Source organism: Emydura macquarii, unplaced genomic scaffold (assembly GCF_026122565.2).
Source record: "Emydura macquarii macquarii isolate MOO-44397 ecotype Brisbane River unplaced genomic scaffold, CSIRO-AGI_Emac_v2 contig_312, whole genome shotgun sequence".
Taxonomy (NCBI): Eukaryota; Metazoa; Chordata; order Testudines; family Chelidae; genus Emydura; species Emydura macquarii.
Window position 1 is genome coordinate 4,636,749 of NW_027130449.1, and position 18,801 is coordinate 4,655,549.

Consider the following 18,801-nt stretch of genomic DNA (forward strand, 5'->3'; position numbering starts at 1 on the left):
CAGAGTCCCTGCTTACTGGGATAGCAATCCTAGTCTCCAGAAAAAAGGCTTTGTTCTCCTTTCTTGTGGAACTTGAGTTTTGTTACCAAAACCCAAGTCCACTACCCATAAGCTCAGGGTGACCTGCTTCTTCCAGGCATATACTGCACGATGCTTGTGTCCTTCAATGAATACAGCAATAATCTTATTTATAAAATCAAAACATAAATTCCAACCCAAAGAAACAAAACTCAGGTGGAATTATGGGTAAGCAATATTATAATTTATGTAAATAATGATGGCTTTCCCCTTTCTTCCTTACAGAGGGAGCAGAGTTTCATTCCTCTGAATCTTCTGGCCCTGAGGCTTACACTGTTTTTTATTGTTGTGGCACTTGTCTCTCTTAGAATCTGACTTTTCTGTCACCTACCTGTGTGTCTCCTCCTAGCTCTGAGAGAACCAGCAGTCCCTTTCTGGGCTGCCATACGGATAGGCAAAGAGCCACTTTCCCTGTGAATAAGATACTGTAACGAACCTTCAGTTGTTGCCTATACCAACAGCTGTTGTGTGTCTGGTTCCTTCTGACACAACAAGAGAAATGTCTGCCAAGGGCATTAAGAGAACTTGCTGACCAAGCTCTATTGTTTCTTCAACCTGCCTTTGCCAGATAATTAGATCCAGAGAGGCACTGGAAATGCTGCTCGCTAGTTCAGATGGGAATGGTCTGACGATGGTTGTGGGGAGGCAGGGGGAGAATTAAAAAAAAAAAAATTCTGGGAAACTAACTGCATTGCAAATATCTAAAGTTCAAATCCTTTTATCCTTGGATATGAATGATGCTCTGTTGTCACAGACTACACTGTGTTTTAATAATCGTTAGGAGTAGAATGGGAATTGATTTTTTTTTTTCCTGTCTTCACTGTGAACCATTCATTTTACAATAGGCTCAAATTATATCTATCTGTGGATGTATGTTTATACATCTAGGGTAGGCATGGTTTGCATGTTAATGACCTATTGAGCTTGTGTGAGCATGGTGAGAAGACTTGAAAGCTGTCTAAAGAGTTTAGAATCTGAATCTAATTGCTAATTTACCTGAGTCCTAGCTTTCCTATTGTCTTATTTTTTCTTGCTTCCAGTGAAAAGGTTTATTTTGAATTCCTGAATACTAGGAGAAGCATGAATAAACTGATGTGTACGGAATCAAGAAACTGAGCATCTTGTCCCAATTAATTCAGTTGACAAGAGCCTTAACTGTAAGATGCAAGGATTTGAATGATTTTATACAATAGGCATTTTGTAGAAAGCATTTTTGACCCCCAGTAATATGCTTGGAATGTTTTACCTAAATAAGCTGCAACGAACTTCCCCTTTACAATGAGACAAAACATGTTGAGCATCTCTGTGAATTCTTTCTTCTCTGATCATAAATAAGCACATATCCAAATGGTGACAAATTGAATTACCTAATTTGCAAAGGGTTGTGTGTGTGTGTGAGAGAGAGAGAGAGAGAGAAAATAAACTTAATTGAACAATAAATAGAAGTGATGTGTCACTGCAGAGGATTTCTGCTTATTTTAAAAAAAAATGTAAAAATTAAATGACCACATGATGGCAGCAGAGGTTGGAAGAGAAGGTGATGGTGTATATTGCACAAATGACTCAAGATTTTAGATTATAGTTACCTTGCATCTCTCCTCCCCTGCCTTCCCCCCCCAAAAAATGATTGAAATCTATTTTCATAAAATGGGATTGAGATCAAAATTGATTTTGGTTTTTGAAACATTCATTGGATTTGCTCCCCTCTTTGTGTGAGCTCCTTAAGGTGAGAATGGTCTTTCTCTATTTCTTCAGGGCCATACATGCTGCTGTCAATCAAATAAATTGCTTTTCCTGTCACTTCCTATTCTCATCCAGCATCCTTTTTATCCCTTATCACAATCTGGCCACAATTGTAGCAAAACGCTTCTTTTTCCTCTTCTGTTCCTACCATCTGGAATATCTTCTCTTCTGCCTCATTGATTCCCCAGTTCTAAAAGTGTCTTAAGATTCATCAGTATAATGCTTGATAATTTGTTTTCTCTCTGTGAAGCACATTTTTTACAAAGTATCATCACATCCAGTGACTGAGAGAGGGAGAAAGCAATTATGCAATCCCACCTACTGCCTGTTAAATAGAATTCCCTTTTGAGATGCTAACTTTCCCATGGGAATGGGAAATTTTATTTCACATATGGGCACACTTTGAAATAATATAGAGTATCCAAAAGACCCTCTCAAGTTCTGCTCAGCACAAAAAGCCACAACAATGACCAAAGGTGCTTTTCTTTCTCCCCAGCCACTTCTCTGGACATCCAGAAGCAGCTGACTGATTCAGCCAGACCTCTGTGGTTGCAAAATGCAAACAATAGCATTTTTCTAGAAGTTGAGCTCCCTTCTCCTCACACGCCACCCCACCATCTCAGTTAAAGGGGCTAATATTTCCTCTCTTTTTTACTATTAGTTCCATGCCTGTTGAAATCACCTCTGCCTTATCTAGCCTGAGCCTCCTAACAGATAATTTTCATCCAAGCCCCATCCTCTATCCGATTATTGACACAGCGGAGTGACATCACACTGCATGAATCCAGACGAATGTCATAGCATACAATAGTGTTACCTCAAGGTCCCACTCTGTGCCCAGTCTGCAGGAGAGCAAGTTGTAGTAGCTCATGTTTTGAGCTCTGGTTCAGTCCCTGGTGTGTTGGCCAAGCTGGCAGTCACCACAATAACACTTAAGCCCATGCTATCTGTATCACAATTTTCCTATTCTTCATGTAAACTGGAAACAGGGGATAGCACTTTCCACTTGACAGGAAGTTTTAGAAAAAAACAAAGCCACTCAGCGGACTCATCTATCTTAGCCAGCAGGGACTTCACTTGCCCCTGAAGACATGTTGTTGTTATGAAAGTCAGCTAATGGGCCTGAGATGTTTTGATCTCCGTCTGTCACCAGAAGAGAATCAACCACTGAGTAGTGCAGTCTCTGTACTACACACAGGTCCAATTCTGGACTGTAGAGAATCAAGGGAATCTGAGGACTCCAAATGAAGCAGATCTGACATCACTACAACCTTCTCAGTCTTCTCCTACAAAGGTAAGATTAAAAACAAGGATATCCCTGGCAAGAATATCCAGGTCAAGAGCTGTTTCCTACAGCAGAAATCTAATGATCATTCATGCTCTTACTTTGCCTTGTCAAAGGGGAGGATTTGATGGTCTCTCTTAATGACAAGGAAAACATCTCACCAAACCATGAATCCACATTGCAACCTGTAGCCTTACGCTCCCTAATCACATCCAGGACCTCTGAAGCTGATGTCGGTCAAAAGCCAAGGAGAGACATTCCTACAGTTCTTTTCCCTGCCACTGATCTGCTGTTGCAGAAAGGAACTAATAGAGGCTGAAACCAAACAACTTTATTCAGCCTCTATTGTTTATACCATTCCTAAAACACGACTAAAGTAAATAGCGAACTCACTGGTTTCCACAGTTTAAATCCTAACATCAGCCACTTTACTTTGAAATCTTATGCTAAACAATTTCTTTACCATTGATTTAAAATACACTAAGATGTAAACCCACATTTTAAATGATACTTTCAAGCATTTAAATTAGTCACATTTTATGTCTGCTTTCTTATTTCTGCAGCCTGGTTTACTCAGGGTTAGGTCAACATAAGCTGCCTTGTGTTGAGCTAGCTGTGGAAGTGTCTTCACTTAACTTTGACTCCCGCCGATGTAAGTGCCTTTCCATGCCGATTTAATAACACCACCTCCCTGAGCAGCATAGAGTCAGGCTTACTTTGATGGTTGACTGTTAGTGGTTTTCAGGAGCCGCCCCAGAACAGCCCACACTGACAACACAATTGATACAAGCGCGCCGGATGAGGACACACATCGCCGACACAAGGAGCCAAGTGTGTGCACACAAGTGTTTTAATAACTGAGGTGGCTGTGTGCTGTATGTAAGTTAAGTCAGCATAATTTTGTAGTGTGGACATGGCCTAATTTCCTTCTCTGATGGAAAGTCCGCATAAGTCAGACATAGACTTTAATTCACCTGATAATATCCTTTCTTCTCTCTCCCACTGTAGGCGCAGGTAGATTTACTTTGGGATTGCTGTAAGATCACATTCCAGAGAGGTGACTGTTGTTGCTCCTACGGGTGCCTGTTGCAGACGTGAGTAATCTGATAATATAGGGCAGGAGGATGTTGATGTTGTTGATTGTTTTTAAGATATCCGCCACATTGTCTGATTCACTTTCTCAATCTTAACAGTACTAGCCCTAAAAAAAAAAAAGGGGGGGGAGGGGAGAAGGGGGCAATTAAGTTGGAAACCTGCTCTTGCTCCCGCTGAAGACAACACTACCACAAGTCTAATATTACTATAGAAAGTCCATGCAGTACTCATCTCATGTCCTCAGCTAAATATAGGATCCTCCACTGCCTCTTTTAGGCAAGATTGAAATCCAAGGGTAGGAAACAGAACAAGTCCTGCCCACACTTAAACCAGATGCCTGTGTTAGCAATAATAATACTTCACACTTCCCTAGCATCCTTCCAACTCCAATTCAAACAGTTTGCAAACCTTTAATTAAATCAGCCTCCCAGTTCCCCTGTGAAGTAGGTAAACATTATCACAATTCTTTTAATGAATTCCAGGTATGGTCCTCTCACAAGGGTAGGATGAGGTAGGAGAACTGAGCTCCGCATAAAACCTCAGTGGAGTTGCACCCACTCACACTAGTGGTGAATTTAGCCACTGGCATCTATTCCCACTTCTGTTACTAATCAGTCTAGGACCGGGGACATGTGCATTAACATCTCCAGGTGCGATGTAGCGGTGGTATTGTCCACCACATGCAGCAAGCTGTTGTCAAAACTTCATCTTGGTTTTTATTATAGAAACATACTTTAAAAAAAAAAAAAAAGAGCCATTTCATACACCTTGTTCCAACCTGGAAAAGCCCCTCAGTCAGGTCCCGTTTCCTGAAAGAAAAGTGGGAACTTAACCACTTCCTGTCTTTACAACTGGTTGAAACAGCCATTGCAGAGTCACTCTTTTATAGAAACCTATCACGATATGCTTTGCTTGTAGCTGGTCCTTTAAATTTGGCAGAGAAGAGCACCTTAGGCCTGAAAGTGGCTATTTGACAGCTGGTTGCTGCTTACTGTATCTCCTTTCCTTCCAGCTGGTAGGTCTTCCACTTACATATCTTTAATGATGTCCTCCCCACCCTCACCTTTGTTGTTTGCACTGATGTTGTAGCCATGTTGGTGCTAGGATATTAGAGAGACAATGTGGGTGAAGTAATATATTTGAACTGGACCAACTTCTGTGAAGTCACCCTCTCCTTTGTCTGCCACCACCAATCCACTCCCAACCCCCCGACCCATCTGAACATAGGTGTTCGTGGCACAAACGGGCCATTAATAATTGAACCAGCACTTATGAGAGAAAGGTGCTTTCCCATAACCTGAGACTTATTGCTCTCACTGCAAAGTTAGCTGAGATAATAGCTGCAGGCCAGCCCAATGGTAGGAGGCAGTCTAGTGGAGTATTGCTTTGGGTATTTTACTTTGGGTGGGAGGCTTCCCTGGCCATCTATATTTGCATTGCATTGAAAAATGCACTAATACATGGCAGGCAGGGGCAGTACGTTTCAGTAGCCAGCTCATTTGTAAGACTCCTGGTCTCTGGTTAGATCTTACTAATCGTTGCTAAACAAAAGCATGAGCAGCATATGATCATGCTGGTTACTATTAAAACACCATAGGAGGTGTGGTGCATTATAAGTAGAAAATAAGACAAGGTTCTTGCTTTGAGGAGCTTACAACCTATCTATATGCAGCCCACAAATACTTCAAGGGGTAGGAAAGATGCTTAAAGGAGCACTTTAGTATTTATTTGCGATGTTACACCCATGAGACCTTTGCAATTGTTTAAGTAGCTACTTTAACTTGTCTTATATTTAATATAGGTATCATGACACTGAGCAGCTGTTCAGTGGATGGTTAGTGGTGGAATGTTAGATTAAAAAAAAGTGAGTGCTCAGAGGTAGATTAAGATGTCTTTTATAATTGAATCTTCACAGAAGTGAATGAGTGTTTTGTTTATGATAGAGAAAGGTGAGTTTTAACAAGTTCTCTGCTTCAGTTTATGAAACCCCTGGCTTGAATTCTCAGTTATACTAACCCCTACCCCCATCCCCTTACACCACTCTGACAGCTACACCTGCTTCACACTGTCAAAGCCATGTGAGGGAGCATTAATATAACTGAGAATTCAGGTCCTAGAGATTTTGTGAGCTTCCGACTTTTAACTCTGAGTTCCCCCATCACTTTGAACAGCAACAAACTTGCCTAGTCAGGATACTAACCAGGCTTTCTTCAGTCATCAAAACCTGAACCCATGACGTAACTTGAGTAAGCCTGGTTATCACAAGAATAAAAATTAGTGTTGGGTTTGTTTGTTTTGTTTTTAATTTCGTGGTGAAATTCTAGAAGAATGTTGATTCTCCTTAGGAAATCCAGCAGCAAACAGGTGTCAATAAACTGGTTGACTCAGACCTTTTTGATCTGGTTTGAAGATGTTTAGGGTGGAGCATCTGGATTGAGAGTCCCCTCCCTGCTCTGCTCCTCCCCTTATCTGGGACTTCCATCTCACTTATCCTTGCTGCTGCTGCTCATATCTGGACTGCGAGTGGGGACCTCTGTAGCAGGAAGGAAGCAGGCGGTGCAATCAGCACAGGTAAATTCCTCCTCCTCCCCCCTTCCAAGGGAGATGCTGAATGGTCTGTGTATGAACCTGGCTTTCTGAGCTTGCTGAGATATAGGGAGCTGTGGTTATCTAGATGCAAGGGGGAACAAGCTGGGAATATGTTTCATGCTGTTGGGAGGGGCTGGATGAAGAGATGCTCGGGAGGTATTTTCAAGCTCGCATGGCTGACTCCTCTCCCCCAAAAAGAGGCACCTGTTGAGGGTTGCCTGGGCTTTTAAACTTAGTGATCTTTAGTGAGAAGGATCTTCCAGCGATGGGTGGTTGGAGGATGTTGGAAGGCTTTGCTGAGCTGAAGATCCTTCCTTCACAAGGGAATCCTTCCACTACCCTAGCCATCTGGCTAGATCAGCCAGCAGCCCCACGGCCAGAAAGCAGATGCTCCCAGCGGTCTGTGTGTGGAGCAAACAGTCAGCTGACGAGCCCTTTTCTCCTCTTGGCAAATCATCTGCAAGCAGGCTCTGATTTTTATGAATTCATTTAAATTATTCATCATGATCGCTCTCAATATAAGTGCTGTGACTGGTCACCTAAAATCACATAGTATTCCTGCTTCTCCTCGATTGGCTGACTGAAATACTTGTAAGCAGAGGGCAGGCACGTGTGGCACAAATAATCATGTGTACATGCAAATACAGCTATTCTCAGGAAGAACAGCCATGTCCCCTCCTCCCGGCAAATGATAGTCCTGTACTTGGGAACAAAGTGAACAAAAAGGAGATGTGGAAATGGAAAAAGGATTTGTAACCCCCTGTGAATGTTCACGACTAAATGGTCCCACTTTGTCCAGCTCTATTGCTTGGCCAAAGGACTTTGTGGCTTAGACTGGTATTTATCAACACAGTGGGCAGTTTCTGACACAGACTCTGTATTTCGTGCTGCTCCTTCCCCACACAAAGTTCAGGGCTGCTTGGACCTAGGGCATTGATTCAAACCCGTGTCTAGAAATAACTACTATTCATATTGCCCCTTCCATCACTTCTCCTCCCAGGCAGGCACCTATTCTCCCTGTTTGGGGAAGAGGTTGTAAAACCCTGATTAGTTTAAAGTGCAAACAAGCAGGTTCCTCTGCGCAGACTGATGCAACAGGGCCCTATTCTGGAGTAAACGTTAAGCTGAACCTAACTCTGTTAGGTTAAAAAGGTCCTGGGGTATCTGAGATGGGGGAGAAGGCATGCAATAGAGAGCAGGGATGGGAGCTGAACAGCTAAAAACCAGAACAAGGAGTTGGAGAAGACTGAACACAGCAATCAGTGCAATGATGAAACACTCTTTAAGGCAGTGATGCAGGTGTCTTGTATGACTATTAGGCAAGTGACAGCAAAATCTCAAAACCATTGCAGGTTACAAGAACAGAGAGAGAGGCAGCTCAGGCAGTGATCCCTTCTGATCAAAGCCATGTTCCCAGTCTATTGCAATGCAGATTAGCTCACTGTGAAATATGACCTGAGTTTTTGATTCTTTGTGACTGATCTAGGTTTGTTTCTGAACTGCAACTTGCTTAGAATTTAGTCTCTCATTTTCCCATGTATTTATATCTAAGTTACACGGCTGTTAAAGCAGGGGCTGTAACACAGTATGTTCCACTAACTGATTGATAGTCTCATGGGGCTGGTGGAAAGACACTGTTTGTTTTTGGGTAATATGAACGTGTCTGACCTCTGTGCCAAGTAGCAACTCCTCTCAAAAAGAACCTGTCTTTGTAACTGATGCCCCTCTAAACTATTAGCTGTCAAAAGGGTGAGTTCAGAGTCCAGAAAAGGTTGTATTTAGTATCTGTACAGTGTCCAAAATTATGCAGTGTGTTAATAAACACATAAGACACATTTCCTGCCCCAGACAGCTTAGAATATAATTTTACACATGACACACTAAGTGTTTAATAAGCTCTTTGCTTTCAGATCCCTCCCTAAAAGTCACTTCCTTTGTCTTAGCTTCTGCCACTTATCTCCCCTCTGGAGCAATCCACTTCCTCTCTCACCCAATTATATTTGGGGAAACAATAGATGCATAAAAAAACAACCCACCTACAGTGTACATGACCTGCAAGAAGGAAACTACAGTCTTTCCTTGGCACTGATTGACTCATCCCCTGTGTTTTCCTCTTCCTCCACTCCTGACCCATTGTTTATAATTATCTGTCTAATTTGTAATGTAAGCTCTTGGAGATGGAGACACTGTCTTCCTATTTCTCTGCAAAACATCTTGTCCACTTATGGCAATACATACATTATTCAGTGCACAGAGTAGTTCAACATGGCAATCTTCAATAACACCCAAATCCTCTGCATGAGAGACCCACTATGTTGGGTGAATGACTTAAAATGTTCCTTTCAGTATTCATTAATTCACACTTTCTATTTTACATTTCATTTTGGCATTCTTCATAATGCTTGGCTAGTATTTCACAGCTGCTTTTGCTACCTCCCCATTCACTCCATATGCCAGGTTATTGATAAATGTGTCCATGAGGCCAGATCCACAGCAGGCCCAAATTAACACAGCTCCATTTAGGTCAATGGAGCTATGATGATTTATGCCAGCTGGACCATAGAATACAATTAGTTCTAGTACTGATTTCCAGGATACCCCACTATTAACCTCTTTCCATGATAAGAAATATACGAGTATTCCAATGTCATGTCAATAGAGACTTTTTTAGGAGTTACTTTAAGCTGAGATTCATCATAACGCATTGCACATAGGTGTCCTAAGTAAGAAAGAAAGCAAGATCATGGTGGCATAAAGGATAATGCTTTTATATGAGCATATCGGAGTAAAGATGAACCAAAACCAGAATGACTTATTTGAACCAACTCCACTTGGAGAAAAATGAGGCCAATCTATCCTGACTTGGGTTTTGCAAAACAAAAGCCCAACCTTTTCAGGTTTTGTAAAGCCATCCCCATCTCTAATCTCCAGTACCTATCCATACCACACCCTACCCTAATTTTGAATTGCAGACCTAATTACTCCCTAGCATGGAAGGACTTGAAAAATGTGATATCGATCCAAGTTATCACAACCAATGTGCTTAGGCCTCTACAAACATTCCATAAGGATGCAGTCACTGCCCCCAAGGAGTTCACAGCATAATTTGGGCACTAACGTATGATACACACAGGAAAAGTTCAATATCATTAGAGTACAGTGTCTGTCTCTCTTTTTGGTGGATTATTATTAGTCTTAGTGGAAGGAGAGTGATAAGAATCTGAAGGAAGAGAGGGAGGTTTTGGGGCAAAAGGGCAGGTGTTTCCCAGTACAGGAGTGACACAGAAGAATGCACGAAGAAGAGTGGAAGGATACAAAAAGGCAAAAGGAAGGTTTAGGTAGCAGAAGGTTACTGAGAGGAAATGAAACTATCCCAAGAGAATATTTATTTACAGTACAGCATGCTAATTGTAGCAAGCATTTGGATGACAACTCCTTGTGCATTCCTGGGCTCTCTGCACTCACTTCTTGGACCTCTTGCTAGAACCTAAGTGCCAGTCAATATTCCTCTAAGTGTATGATTCCCCAGAACATAGCCAGAAATGCTCATTGGATTTCAACTTCTTCCAGTTTGAGTTGGTTTTTGTTTTGTTTTATTTCAACTGCTTCCAATTTCCTGGCCTTGGTCCCTGATTCCAGCAGAGAAAACAATGTTTCATGTCATCAGACATTAACTACCTCCTTGTTTCTGAAGATTCAATCTCTAACTCTGTTGTCAATGCATCTCACATGCACGATGTGGGACTCATGCATGGAATATGCATGAACGTGCCTATGTAGATATTACATTTTCCATATGTGCTCTGTGATCCTTGCATTTTTGTACATGGGACTCTAGGCTGTTCCCCAAAACCTGGGATGTCAGATCACCTTAACTATGTCGGAATCTCATTTACCCTTGTTGTTCAGCATTCAAATTTTAGCAAAGCCAAAGTTGTCTGGCACTATTAAGAAATCACATCCCAGCTGGCTGACTGAACTCACACCCTATTAATTACTTTGTTTGAAGGGAGTTAATGTTCCTAAAATTCCTAATTGCTTTTTGCCAGCAACAACTTTGCTAGCTTCCCATTAAAATGCACTTGCTGCCATGCTCTTCCGTAAGAGATTGGCAACTTTCCTTTAGCGTTAAAAAGCCCCTGCCATGGGCAAGCCAGTTATTATATAAATCTCCTCACTCCCTGCAGTGGTATCATGATTCTTTCTGTATTTCTTTTCCAGTCATGGCTGATTACCACTGTATTGTTGTATGTTACAGAGCTGCGCATTGGGATTTCACAGGAAATCAAGTACCTTGGGTGACAATGTTGCAGACTCCAGGACACGGCATATAGAGAGGCAAGGCTCCTCTGAGTCATCCTGTTGTCAGGGTGGTCGATGACAAGGAGATTTTGAACACTGTTTTTTATCCTTTCAGATCCAGGTATCCAGCAAGTTGGCTCAGTGATGTCAAGCTTCAAAGGCAATGCCCTTCGGGGCACTTTCTTCCTGTTCTTTGGGCTCTGGTGGTCTGTGAAATACCCACTGAAATACCTAAGCCAGAAGCTGAATGCAGACAGTCAGGCAAGCCGCTGGATCCAGAAACTGGATGTCCTCGAAGGGGCAGCCAAAGCTTTCTTTGCTCTAGCAGGTAAGGATGGTCTGTTAGTCACTGCTACTGTCCCCAATGGCCTATAAAAAACCTACCAGTATCATGCTGCAGCTATTCACTCCTCAGAGACTCTGTGGACTTGCTCTGTGGCAGAAAATGGATGGTTCTGTTTTCAGACATCTTGGTGTCCTTCATTTTAACATTTCATATAGAAGTCTTACAACACCTGCAAAAACAACCAGGCAAACCCTGCACCACACAACAAGCGTGGTTTATGAATTGCATACCGGGAAGAAGTGTCTCCAATGGATGATCCTAAACAAAATCCATTGGGATTTCTCATCCTCTCCAGCCTGGAGGATTTTCTCCTTCCTGTCCTCGCTTAGAAGGAAAAACCATGATCTGTATTTGCCTCTGTTGTCTAGGGATGCTGGCTGAGCAGTTTGTCCCCAGCAGCCCCCACGCGTCTGTTTACAGTGGAGAGTCCCACAGCTGGGAGAAGCTGGCTAACTGGCAGTACATGACCATGTACCTCTTCTATGGCCTCTCGGGCATTGTGGATGTTCTCTCCCATTCCCCGCTCAAGCTGTCCCTGGGACTGGATCGCCTCTTGCTGTCTGTGGCCATGTGTATTGAAGGTGAGTCGTAAGTAATGACAAAAGGGCTGACGTATTTGGCTGGCTGGATTTTCAAATGCCAGAAACTTTGTTGAGTGAACTTAGTTGGAGATTCAGTAAACTGCTTCCCCAGTCATGGGGGTCACACGTTGATTTGATTTGGTATGAAACCGCAGCTGGTCCCCAGGTTCCTGTGAAAAGTCTCCGAGCCTCAATGAAGCTGTCAGTGCGCATGGCCCAAGGTCTGAACCTGCCATGAAAACTGGTGTGTTCTTGTTGTGAGCATCTTTCCCGGTTCTAGTTACACGCATCCAACGAGGCTTCCAGGGCAATGAAACAGTCCCAAGGCCTTTTGTTTTTGGTGGTGCAATGTCCAACTCTGCCCTGTTGTGTGGACAACAAAAGCAGCAATAGTGATGGTATATGTCCACTACATGACAACTAAAGAGGGGAACCGGACTTTGCTCTAGTAACTAGAAAGGCAGAGCCAGCTTTGGAGGCATGGAAAACGAGATTGCATAGAGAGTACTGCCTGCAGTGATGAGTTGGATATTTGGAGGCTTTGCATATTTTACAGCCACTAGATGGCAGTGGTTGTTTAGGGAGAGGAAACTCCTTCCCTTCTCCCATCATCCTGTGTGATGTGTTGCCAACCTGCATGATTTTTCTCTGGCTGGACTACATCTGCTATAAAATAAAATAAATCAGTGGCAGGCAACGCTTTGGGCTACAAATTACTTCCTTGCAGCAAAATTTGGGCAATTTTACTTGGAGCCCGGCTGCTCCCCAGTCCCTGTCTCTTTGCTGTCACCTGGTGGCCTTGCAACTGAGCAACCACTGAGGCGCATGTGCAGCGGGACCAGATCCACCTCTCCGGGCCAGCAGAAGCCATGCAAGGCACATGCGCTGCTGAAAAGAAAGCATGGCAGGCCATGGAAAAGCAGGGCTTCTTATTGGCCGAGAGATGTATCCAATAGGTTGAGAAGGCAGCCAATGGGGAGGTGAGGGTGAGGTATAAACCCAGAAGTGGCCCCCATGCAAATAAGCGGTGGTTGCTACATGGTGTTAACTTCTTCGATTTCTTTCGAGATGGCATAAATTCAGGCTTTTTGAAGCAAACTGTTGTTTGGTGATTTTTTGATGTGCAGTGGGGAAAAACTTGAACTCTGAGATTGGCAACGCTGTTTCAGATGGGGAAGGATTTGTCCCATAAAATTCAAATATTCACCTTTGCCTAATGGGTAGGCAGTTGGACATGCATGAAGCAGAAAAATATGTACCTCTCTATTCCATTAAATGCAACCCATGCTTTCTGTGTGGTCACTGCCTGTGAATCCTCTTCACTCAGTGTCCTGATACCACTTAATTATTATGTAATCTGGTTTTGATTTTTGGCAGGTTTCCTGTTCTGTTTCCATGACTACAACAATGCTGCTGTGGATCAGCACCTCCATTCCCTGCTGCTCATCGCTATATTTGGTGGAGCCCTTTGCACCCTGATGGAAGTGTTCCTGCGGGATCACACCATCCTGGAGTTCTTCAGGACCAGTTTCTTCATCCTCCAGGGATCCTGGTTCTGGCAGGTCACTTGTTTTGATCTCATACTTTCAGTTGAACTATAGGTTTGGTGGGCACAGGGAAAGGAGAGAAGACAGTGCTGTTATTGTTTTATATTGTGATGGCACAAAGGAGCACCGGTCATTGACCAGGACCCCCATTGTGCTAGGTGCTGTACAAATGCTCAAAAGGACAGCCCCTGCCCCAAAGAGCTAACATTACTTATTGTAGACCAGTAGTTAGTATCCTTTAATTATTGGTGATCTTGATGGCAATTCTTAGTAAATACCATGTAACTATACAGCTGTTTATTCTTCCAGATAATTTGGTAATGACATATTGGGCCAAATTATCTATTACTTTCAGTGGATTTATATCTTGGGTGAATTTTGCCCACTGGGTCCTTAAATCACTTAGCTCCTACTTTGATGGGAAGGAATGTCCATCTGTGTTTGTACTGCTAAACAGCCATTGTAGCATAATGGTACATTGCTCACCAGGTTTCATTTTATAGGAGAGGGTAAGACCAATAAAAAAGTATTTAAGGTATTTAAGTCATTGTCAAAAAGGATTTAATCTCTGGATTCTATAGATTGGCCTGAATATTTCACCACATCAGCCGTGTGTTTCATGCTCTTATCTTGCACCACAGCTACTATATGGAGACTTGAGTATATACGCAATATTGACCACACCAAGCATTACAAAATCTTGAATTGGGCCTCCCAGAAATCAGGAGTAAAAAACCCATCAAATATTGTGAAACTTGCAATATAATTGTGAAATAAGGCAACGCTGTCAGGTCATGTTGAAAGCCCATGAGCTGTAAGATTTACATTGCCAGAAATTAATTTTTCCAGTGGACAGGCCACCAGACTGAGAGTCAGGAGCTCTGGGTTCCTTACCAGCTCTGCCAGAACTCACTGTATGACCTTGGGCAAGTCACTTCCCCGTTCATTGCCTCAGTTTCTCCACCTATCAAATGGGTGTAGCATTCACCTGCCTTCAAAACAGTGTTGTGAGGGCACAGAATCAGGATGCCTGACTCCAAAGACTTTGTTTTAACGCCTGTATATAGAATTTCCTGCCTAGGAAACCTCTCTGATCTCCTTGTGTCCAGCACCTTGGACTAGTCAAATTCCAGTGCTCAGGAGAAGGGTCGGGGGCGGGTGGCTAGGGAGGTGAGAGCAGAAGGAACAGAATAGATTGAGGTGTGTCCCACACCCGTCCTTCTGTTCAGAATTGTAAAGATGAGCATATTCATTCCTGGCATTCAAAGGGTTAATAGAAACCAATGTAACATTAACAAATCCCCTGTTTAAAAAGTTTGTCGAGTCAAGAGGTTGTTGCAAGCAGGGGAATTGGTGAGGACAGTGGTTTGATAGAGAGCCCAGAGCATTCTGCCTCTTGTCAATGGATGGATTTGTCCATAAGGCTGCCATAATAATTAAGGAGAAGTACAGAGATGTGCTAGAGGGGCTGATACCCTTCTTTCTCTGTAAAATGGTATATCTTTTCTCATTCTACTCAGATTGGGTTTGTGCTGTCCCCACCATGGGGTGGGCCAGGCTGGGATCAGACTGACCGTGGAAACCTCATGATCCTCACCATCTGCTTCTTCTGGCATTACGCAGCTGCTCTTGTCATCACAACAGCCAACTCTATTTTTTCTCGCTGGTACGTGGTGGGGCAGGGCAGTGGCAGGCCAGACCCGGAGAACAATTTGTGTCTACTTTACAGTAACTAGTCATTATTTATCAGTGGCAGATAGTTTGAGCAACAATTAGAGCTACTTAAATAGTACTGAAATGCTATGCTGAGCAACCTGTTCACATTTTGCTGTGTGCACAGAATTCAGATTAGCACCAATGGGAGTTACATACATGTATCAACTATAGGATAGAATCAAAATAAGTAAGCACCTAAAGCTGCTGTGTACTCTGGGTAACAATCAGTTTTTACGGTGGGTGCTTCCATAATAACTTAATTACTGTTATTGCTTGGAAATATTTAACTGATTCTTTCATAGTTGACACAGGTAGCAGTGGGCTTTTAGGGAACAGTCTGACTAGCTGAATATACCAGGTTAACAGAACCAGACTAGAGGCATATGCATACATTAACAGGATATGTGGGAGAAATGATAGTGACGGATCCCACGTTACATAGGGTTGAACAGTTTTGATGTAAAAAAAGATAGCATGGTTCCCAGACCCTGAGAGTTTGTGAAAAGTCACCTCTTCCTTTGGAGACAGTGTTGTAGCCATAATCAATTACTACGCTGGACCGGTGTTTTATTATCAGACCACTGTGCACATTAATATTTTTATTTTCCTTTTTTATGCAGGTACAAAAAGGCATGTCAGGCAAACTTAGGAAACATGGATGTTGAACTCGACTGCGGGTTTTGTATACGGAAAACCAGCAAAAGCTCTGACCCTGTCCTTCTCTCAGTGGATGGGGTGGATGAAAAGTGAGGACTTGGTTGATTTCTCTGCTTTCCTGAGGATTTCCCCCTTGTTTAGAGATCTTCCGATGAGCTTTTATTTGCCATTTTAAATAAAGTTGAGACTTTATAACAGAGCATCAAAGGTGGGAGAAAAGTGCCCACAATGTCCTATTATGCAGTATGTACAGAACTAAGATGTAAGAACTTTCTCTCCCCCCACCTCTGCAGATTCTCTTAAGCCCTTTAGAGCTGAAAAGTGTGCTGAATTTTTTTCCTTTTAAAGTGATTTTTAAAAGTAATACTGTACACGTTGGGTGTAGACATTCCAGTGTTATGACTACACTACATGAACAAATTGGCATTTGGAGTCTCATATCTATATGGTTGGCTAAGCTATTTGCAGCTCCTTCAGCTAATCCAGTTTCCAAACTGAACTGGGATTTAGCATTGAATTGTAGAGTTGGAAACCCTAGTCCGGCATTTAACAAACTACTCTGAAATGGATTTGAGCAAAATTTGTGATCACAGCTAGAGCACTGAGAGATATACAGGAAGGTCATCATTCTCTTTTGTGTGTTAATGTGATATATTTAATTATTTTTGTGTACAGTTTAATTTAATTATATAAATGTCAAGTACATACGTCTACAAATAAAAATAGTATTTTTAAAAATGGCATGTTTACACACATCTCTTGAGAGAATGCACCAAGAAGGAAAAAAACTTGTGAAAGATAATTTTAATACCACCAAACATTTCTGAAATGTAGCTAACAAACCCATTCTCTCTCGCTTCCCCTTCCTCTCCCCCACCCCCAGACGGTCTAAATATCAGTGGAAATTTCCAGGCTGGGCGCTCTTGCTGTAGCATAGTCTCCTAAAGGAAGTGATGGAGGTTCCATCCATAAGGGAGAGGTGCCTCCCATGCTGGATGAATCTCTGAAAATTATTCCATAGGGTTCATTTCTGCACAAGCTCAGACCCATGAACTAAATGTGCTGGCGACAGATCTTTTCTACCTCTGTTTGCCATGATTCTGGACACTTCAGAGTGGGAATAGAGAGAAGAGAAATTGGACAGAGAAAGAAGGTAAGGTAGCACTTGTGCCTGAGCATTGCACATGTGGAGATTCAGTTAGAAGGTACTTATCCACCAGCCCATCATTAGGGGGACCAGGCTGTTAATGGATATTTCTTTTATTAGGGGTTTATTAGAGGCCATGACACCCTCTTTGTGGCTATGGATACTGACAGTATCTCTGTGTTCACACTACAAGACCTCTCTCTGCAGCTGTTGACACAGTAGACCACAAAGAACAGCTGATCTGCCTACCATGCATAGCACAAGCTGCTGGCTCAAACTTGACCTGGGCAAGATCGAAGTCATATCATAGAAAAGAGGGAAACTCTTGGCAATACAAGCTGAGTACGTTCTTCTACCCTTCCACTGAAGGTATGCCTCCTCCACTCACCACAACTGGTCAAAGTGATGTAAAGCCCAGGGGTCTCTTTCGATACATCAGTGAGCCCATATAAGCCAGTAGCAATTTCAACCACAAAAAAATAAAACCCAAACACTCTTTTTCTGCCTCTAGTTTGCTAGGAAACTCCACCCCTTTCTCCCACATGAGGTCCTGGCCAAACTTGTCCATGCATTTGCCACCACTAAACTGGATTATTAGATTCACTGTATCTGAAGCCATTAACAAATTAGGTCCTAGCTATTTAAGAGATCAACATCTCCATCTCTGACCTGCCAAGACAGCTCCCCTCCTCTGGGACAATGCAGATACCACAAAGCCTTGGCTGAAATGTGATAGTCAGAGGCTGTGGTACCCAGATTGCCTCTGGAAATTAATTCTCCTGAGTTTGGCCACCTTTAGGACATGCTGCAAGAGCTGCTTAATGATATTTGTAGAACAGTGGTATCTAAAGGCTCTGTGGCGCTGGAGCTGCAAAGAGCTCAGGTGATTCCTAAAAAGGGCTGAGCGCGCTCTGTTGAAGAGGGAGAGCCATAGCAAGCAAGTGGGCTCCCCTGCATGCAATCAGATGCAAAAAGAAAAATCTCTGGGCCCCTGCACCCTGCTCTGGTCTGGGAAACAGCTTTGCTTCAAGTCTGGGTGATACACTGAACTCTGAGGGAAAGGGCTCAAGCCAGACTCTGGGTGTGGCATTAATCCTTTCCTCATGTGGGGAAGCAGGCCAGCAGCCTACAGGCCTTAGCCATGGAGCCCAGTCTGGCATGTATACACAGCTAAAGAAAGACTCTTCCCCAAAGGGTTTATAATCTAAATAGACTGGAGAGGCAAAGGGAGGTGAACCAGAGAGGTGAAGTGACTTGCCCAAGGCCTCTCAGCAAGTCAGTGGCAGAGCCGGGACTATAACACTGCTCACTGGGTGGTAATGCCTTTCTTCTCTGAAAGCTCTTCCACCATAACCAGAATGGCAATTAAAAAAAAACCACCTGCCCCTGTGTCTGCTGTATCCTTCCCTCCCCACAAAAAAACCCATCTGCCCTGTTTTCATTTTATCCTTTCCCTCCAGCCCCAGAAAACAAACTTTTTAAAAAGAATGACCCAAAGCAAAGCTTCTTGTATGCCGAGAAGGGAAAAGAGTCTTTTGCTATAGGGCCCTTGCTATACTAATCTAATCAGCTATCTTTGCATTTCATTTAGAAACCTTTGTCTACTATCTTTCCTTCCCTTTTTTTTTTTTTTTAAACCATTACCTAGTTCTCTCTAAATATTTTCCTTTTAAACAAACATCTGATTGCCTTAAACCTGAGCCTGTGTCCTTTTA

At 42.8% G+C, this 18,801-nt stretch overlaps 1 protein-coding gene across 1 annotated transcript; it reads left to right on the forward strand.

The window, feature by feature from the left end:
• Positions 1–11,236: 11,236 nt before the first annotated feature.
• On the forward strand, positions 11,237–16,823 carry LOC137162711 (transmembrane protein 45B-like). Its single transcript, XM_067562621.1, has 5 exons — positions 11,237–11,420; positions 11,807–12,019; positions 13,397–13,581; positions 15,087–15,232; positions 15,903–16,823. The coding sequence occupies exons 1-5, from the start codon at positions 11,237–11,239 to the stop codon at positions 16,030–16,032; spliced, it is 858 nt and encodes a 285-aa protein (XP_067418722.1). The 3' UTR covers positions 16,033–16,823.
• The last annotated feature ends 1,978 nt before the right edge of the window (positions 16,824–18,801 follow it).

Coding starts and splice junctions, on each gene's coding strand:
- LOC137162711 (XM_067562621.1), top strand. CDS start 11,237: ATGTCAAGCTTCAAAGGCAATGCCCTTCGGGGCACTTTCTTCCTGTTC. Junction 12,020..13,396: donor TGTGGCCATGTGTATTGAAG/GTGAGTCGTAAG, acceptor GATTTTTGGCAG/GTTTCCTGTTCTGTTTCCAT. Junction 13,582..15,086: donor AGGGATCCTGGTTCTGGCAG/GTCACTTGTTTT, acceptor CATTCTACTCAG/ATTGGGTTTGTGCTGTCCCC.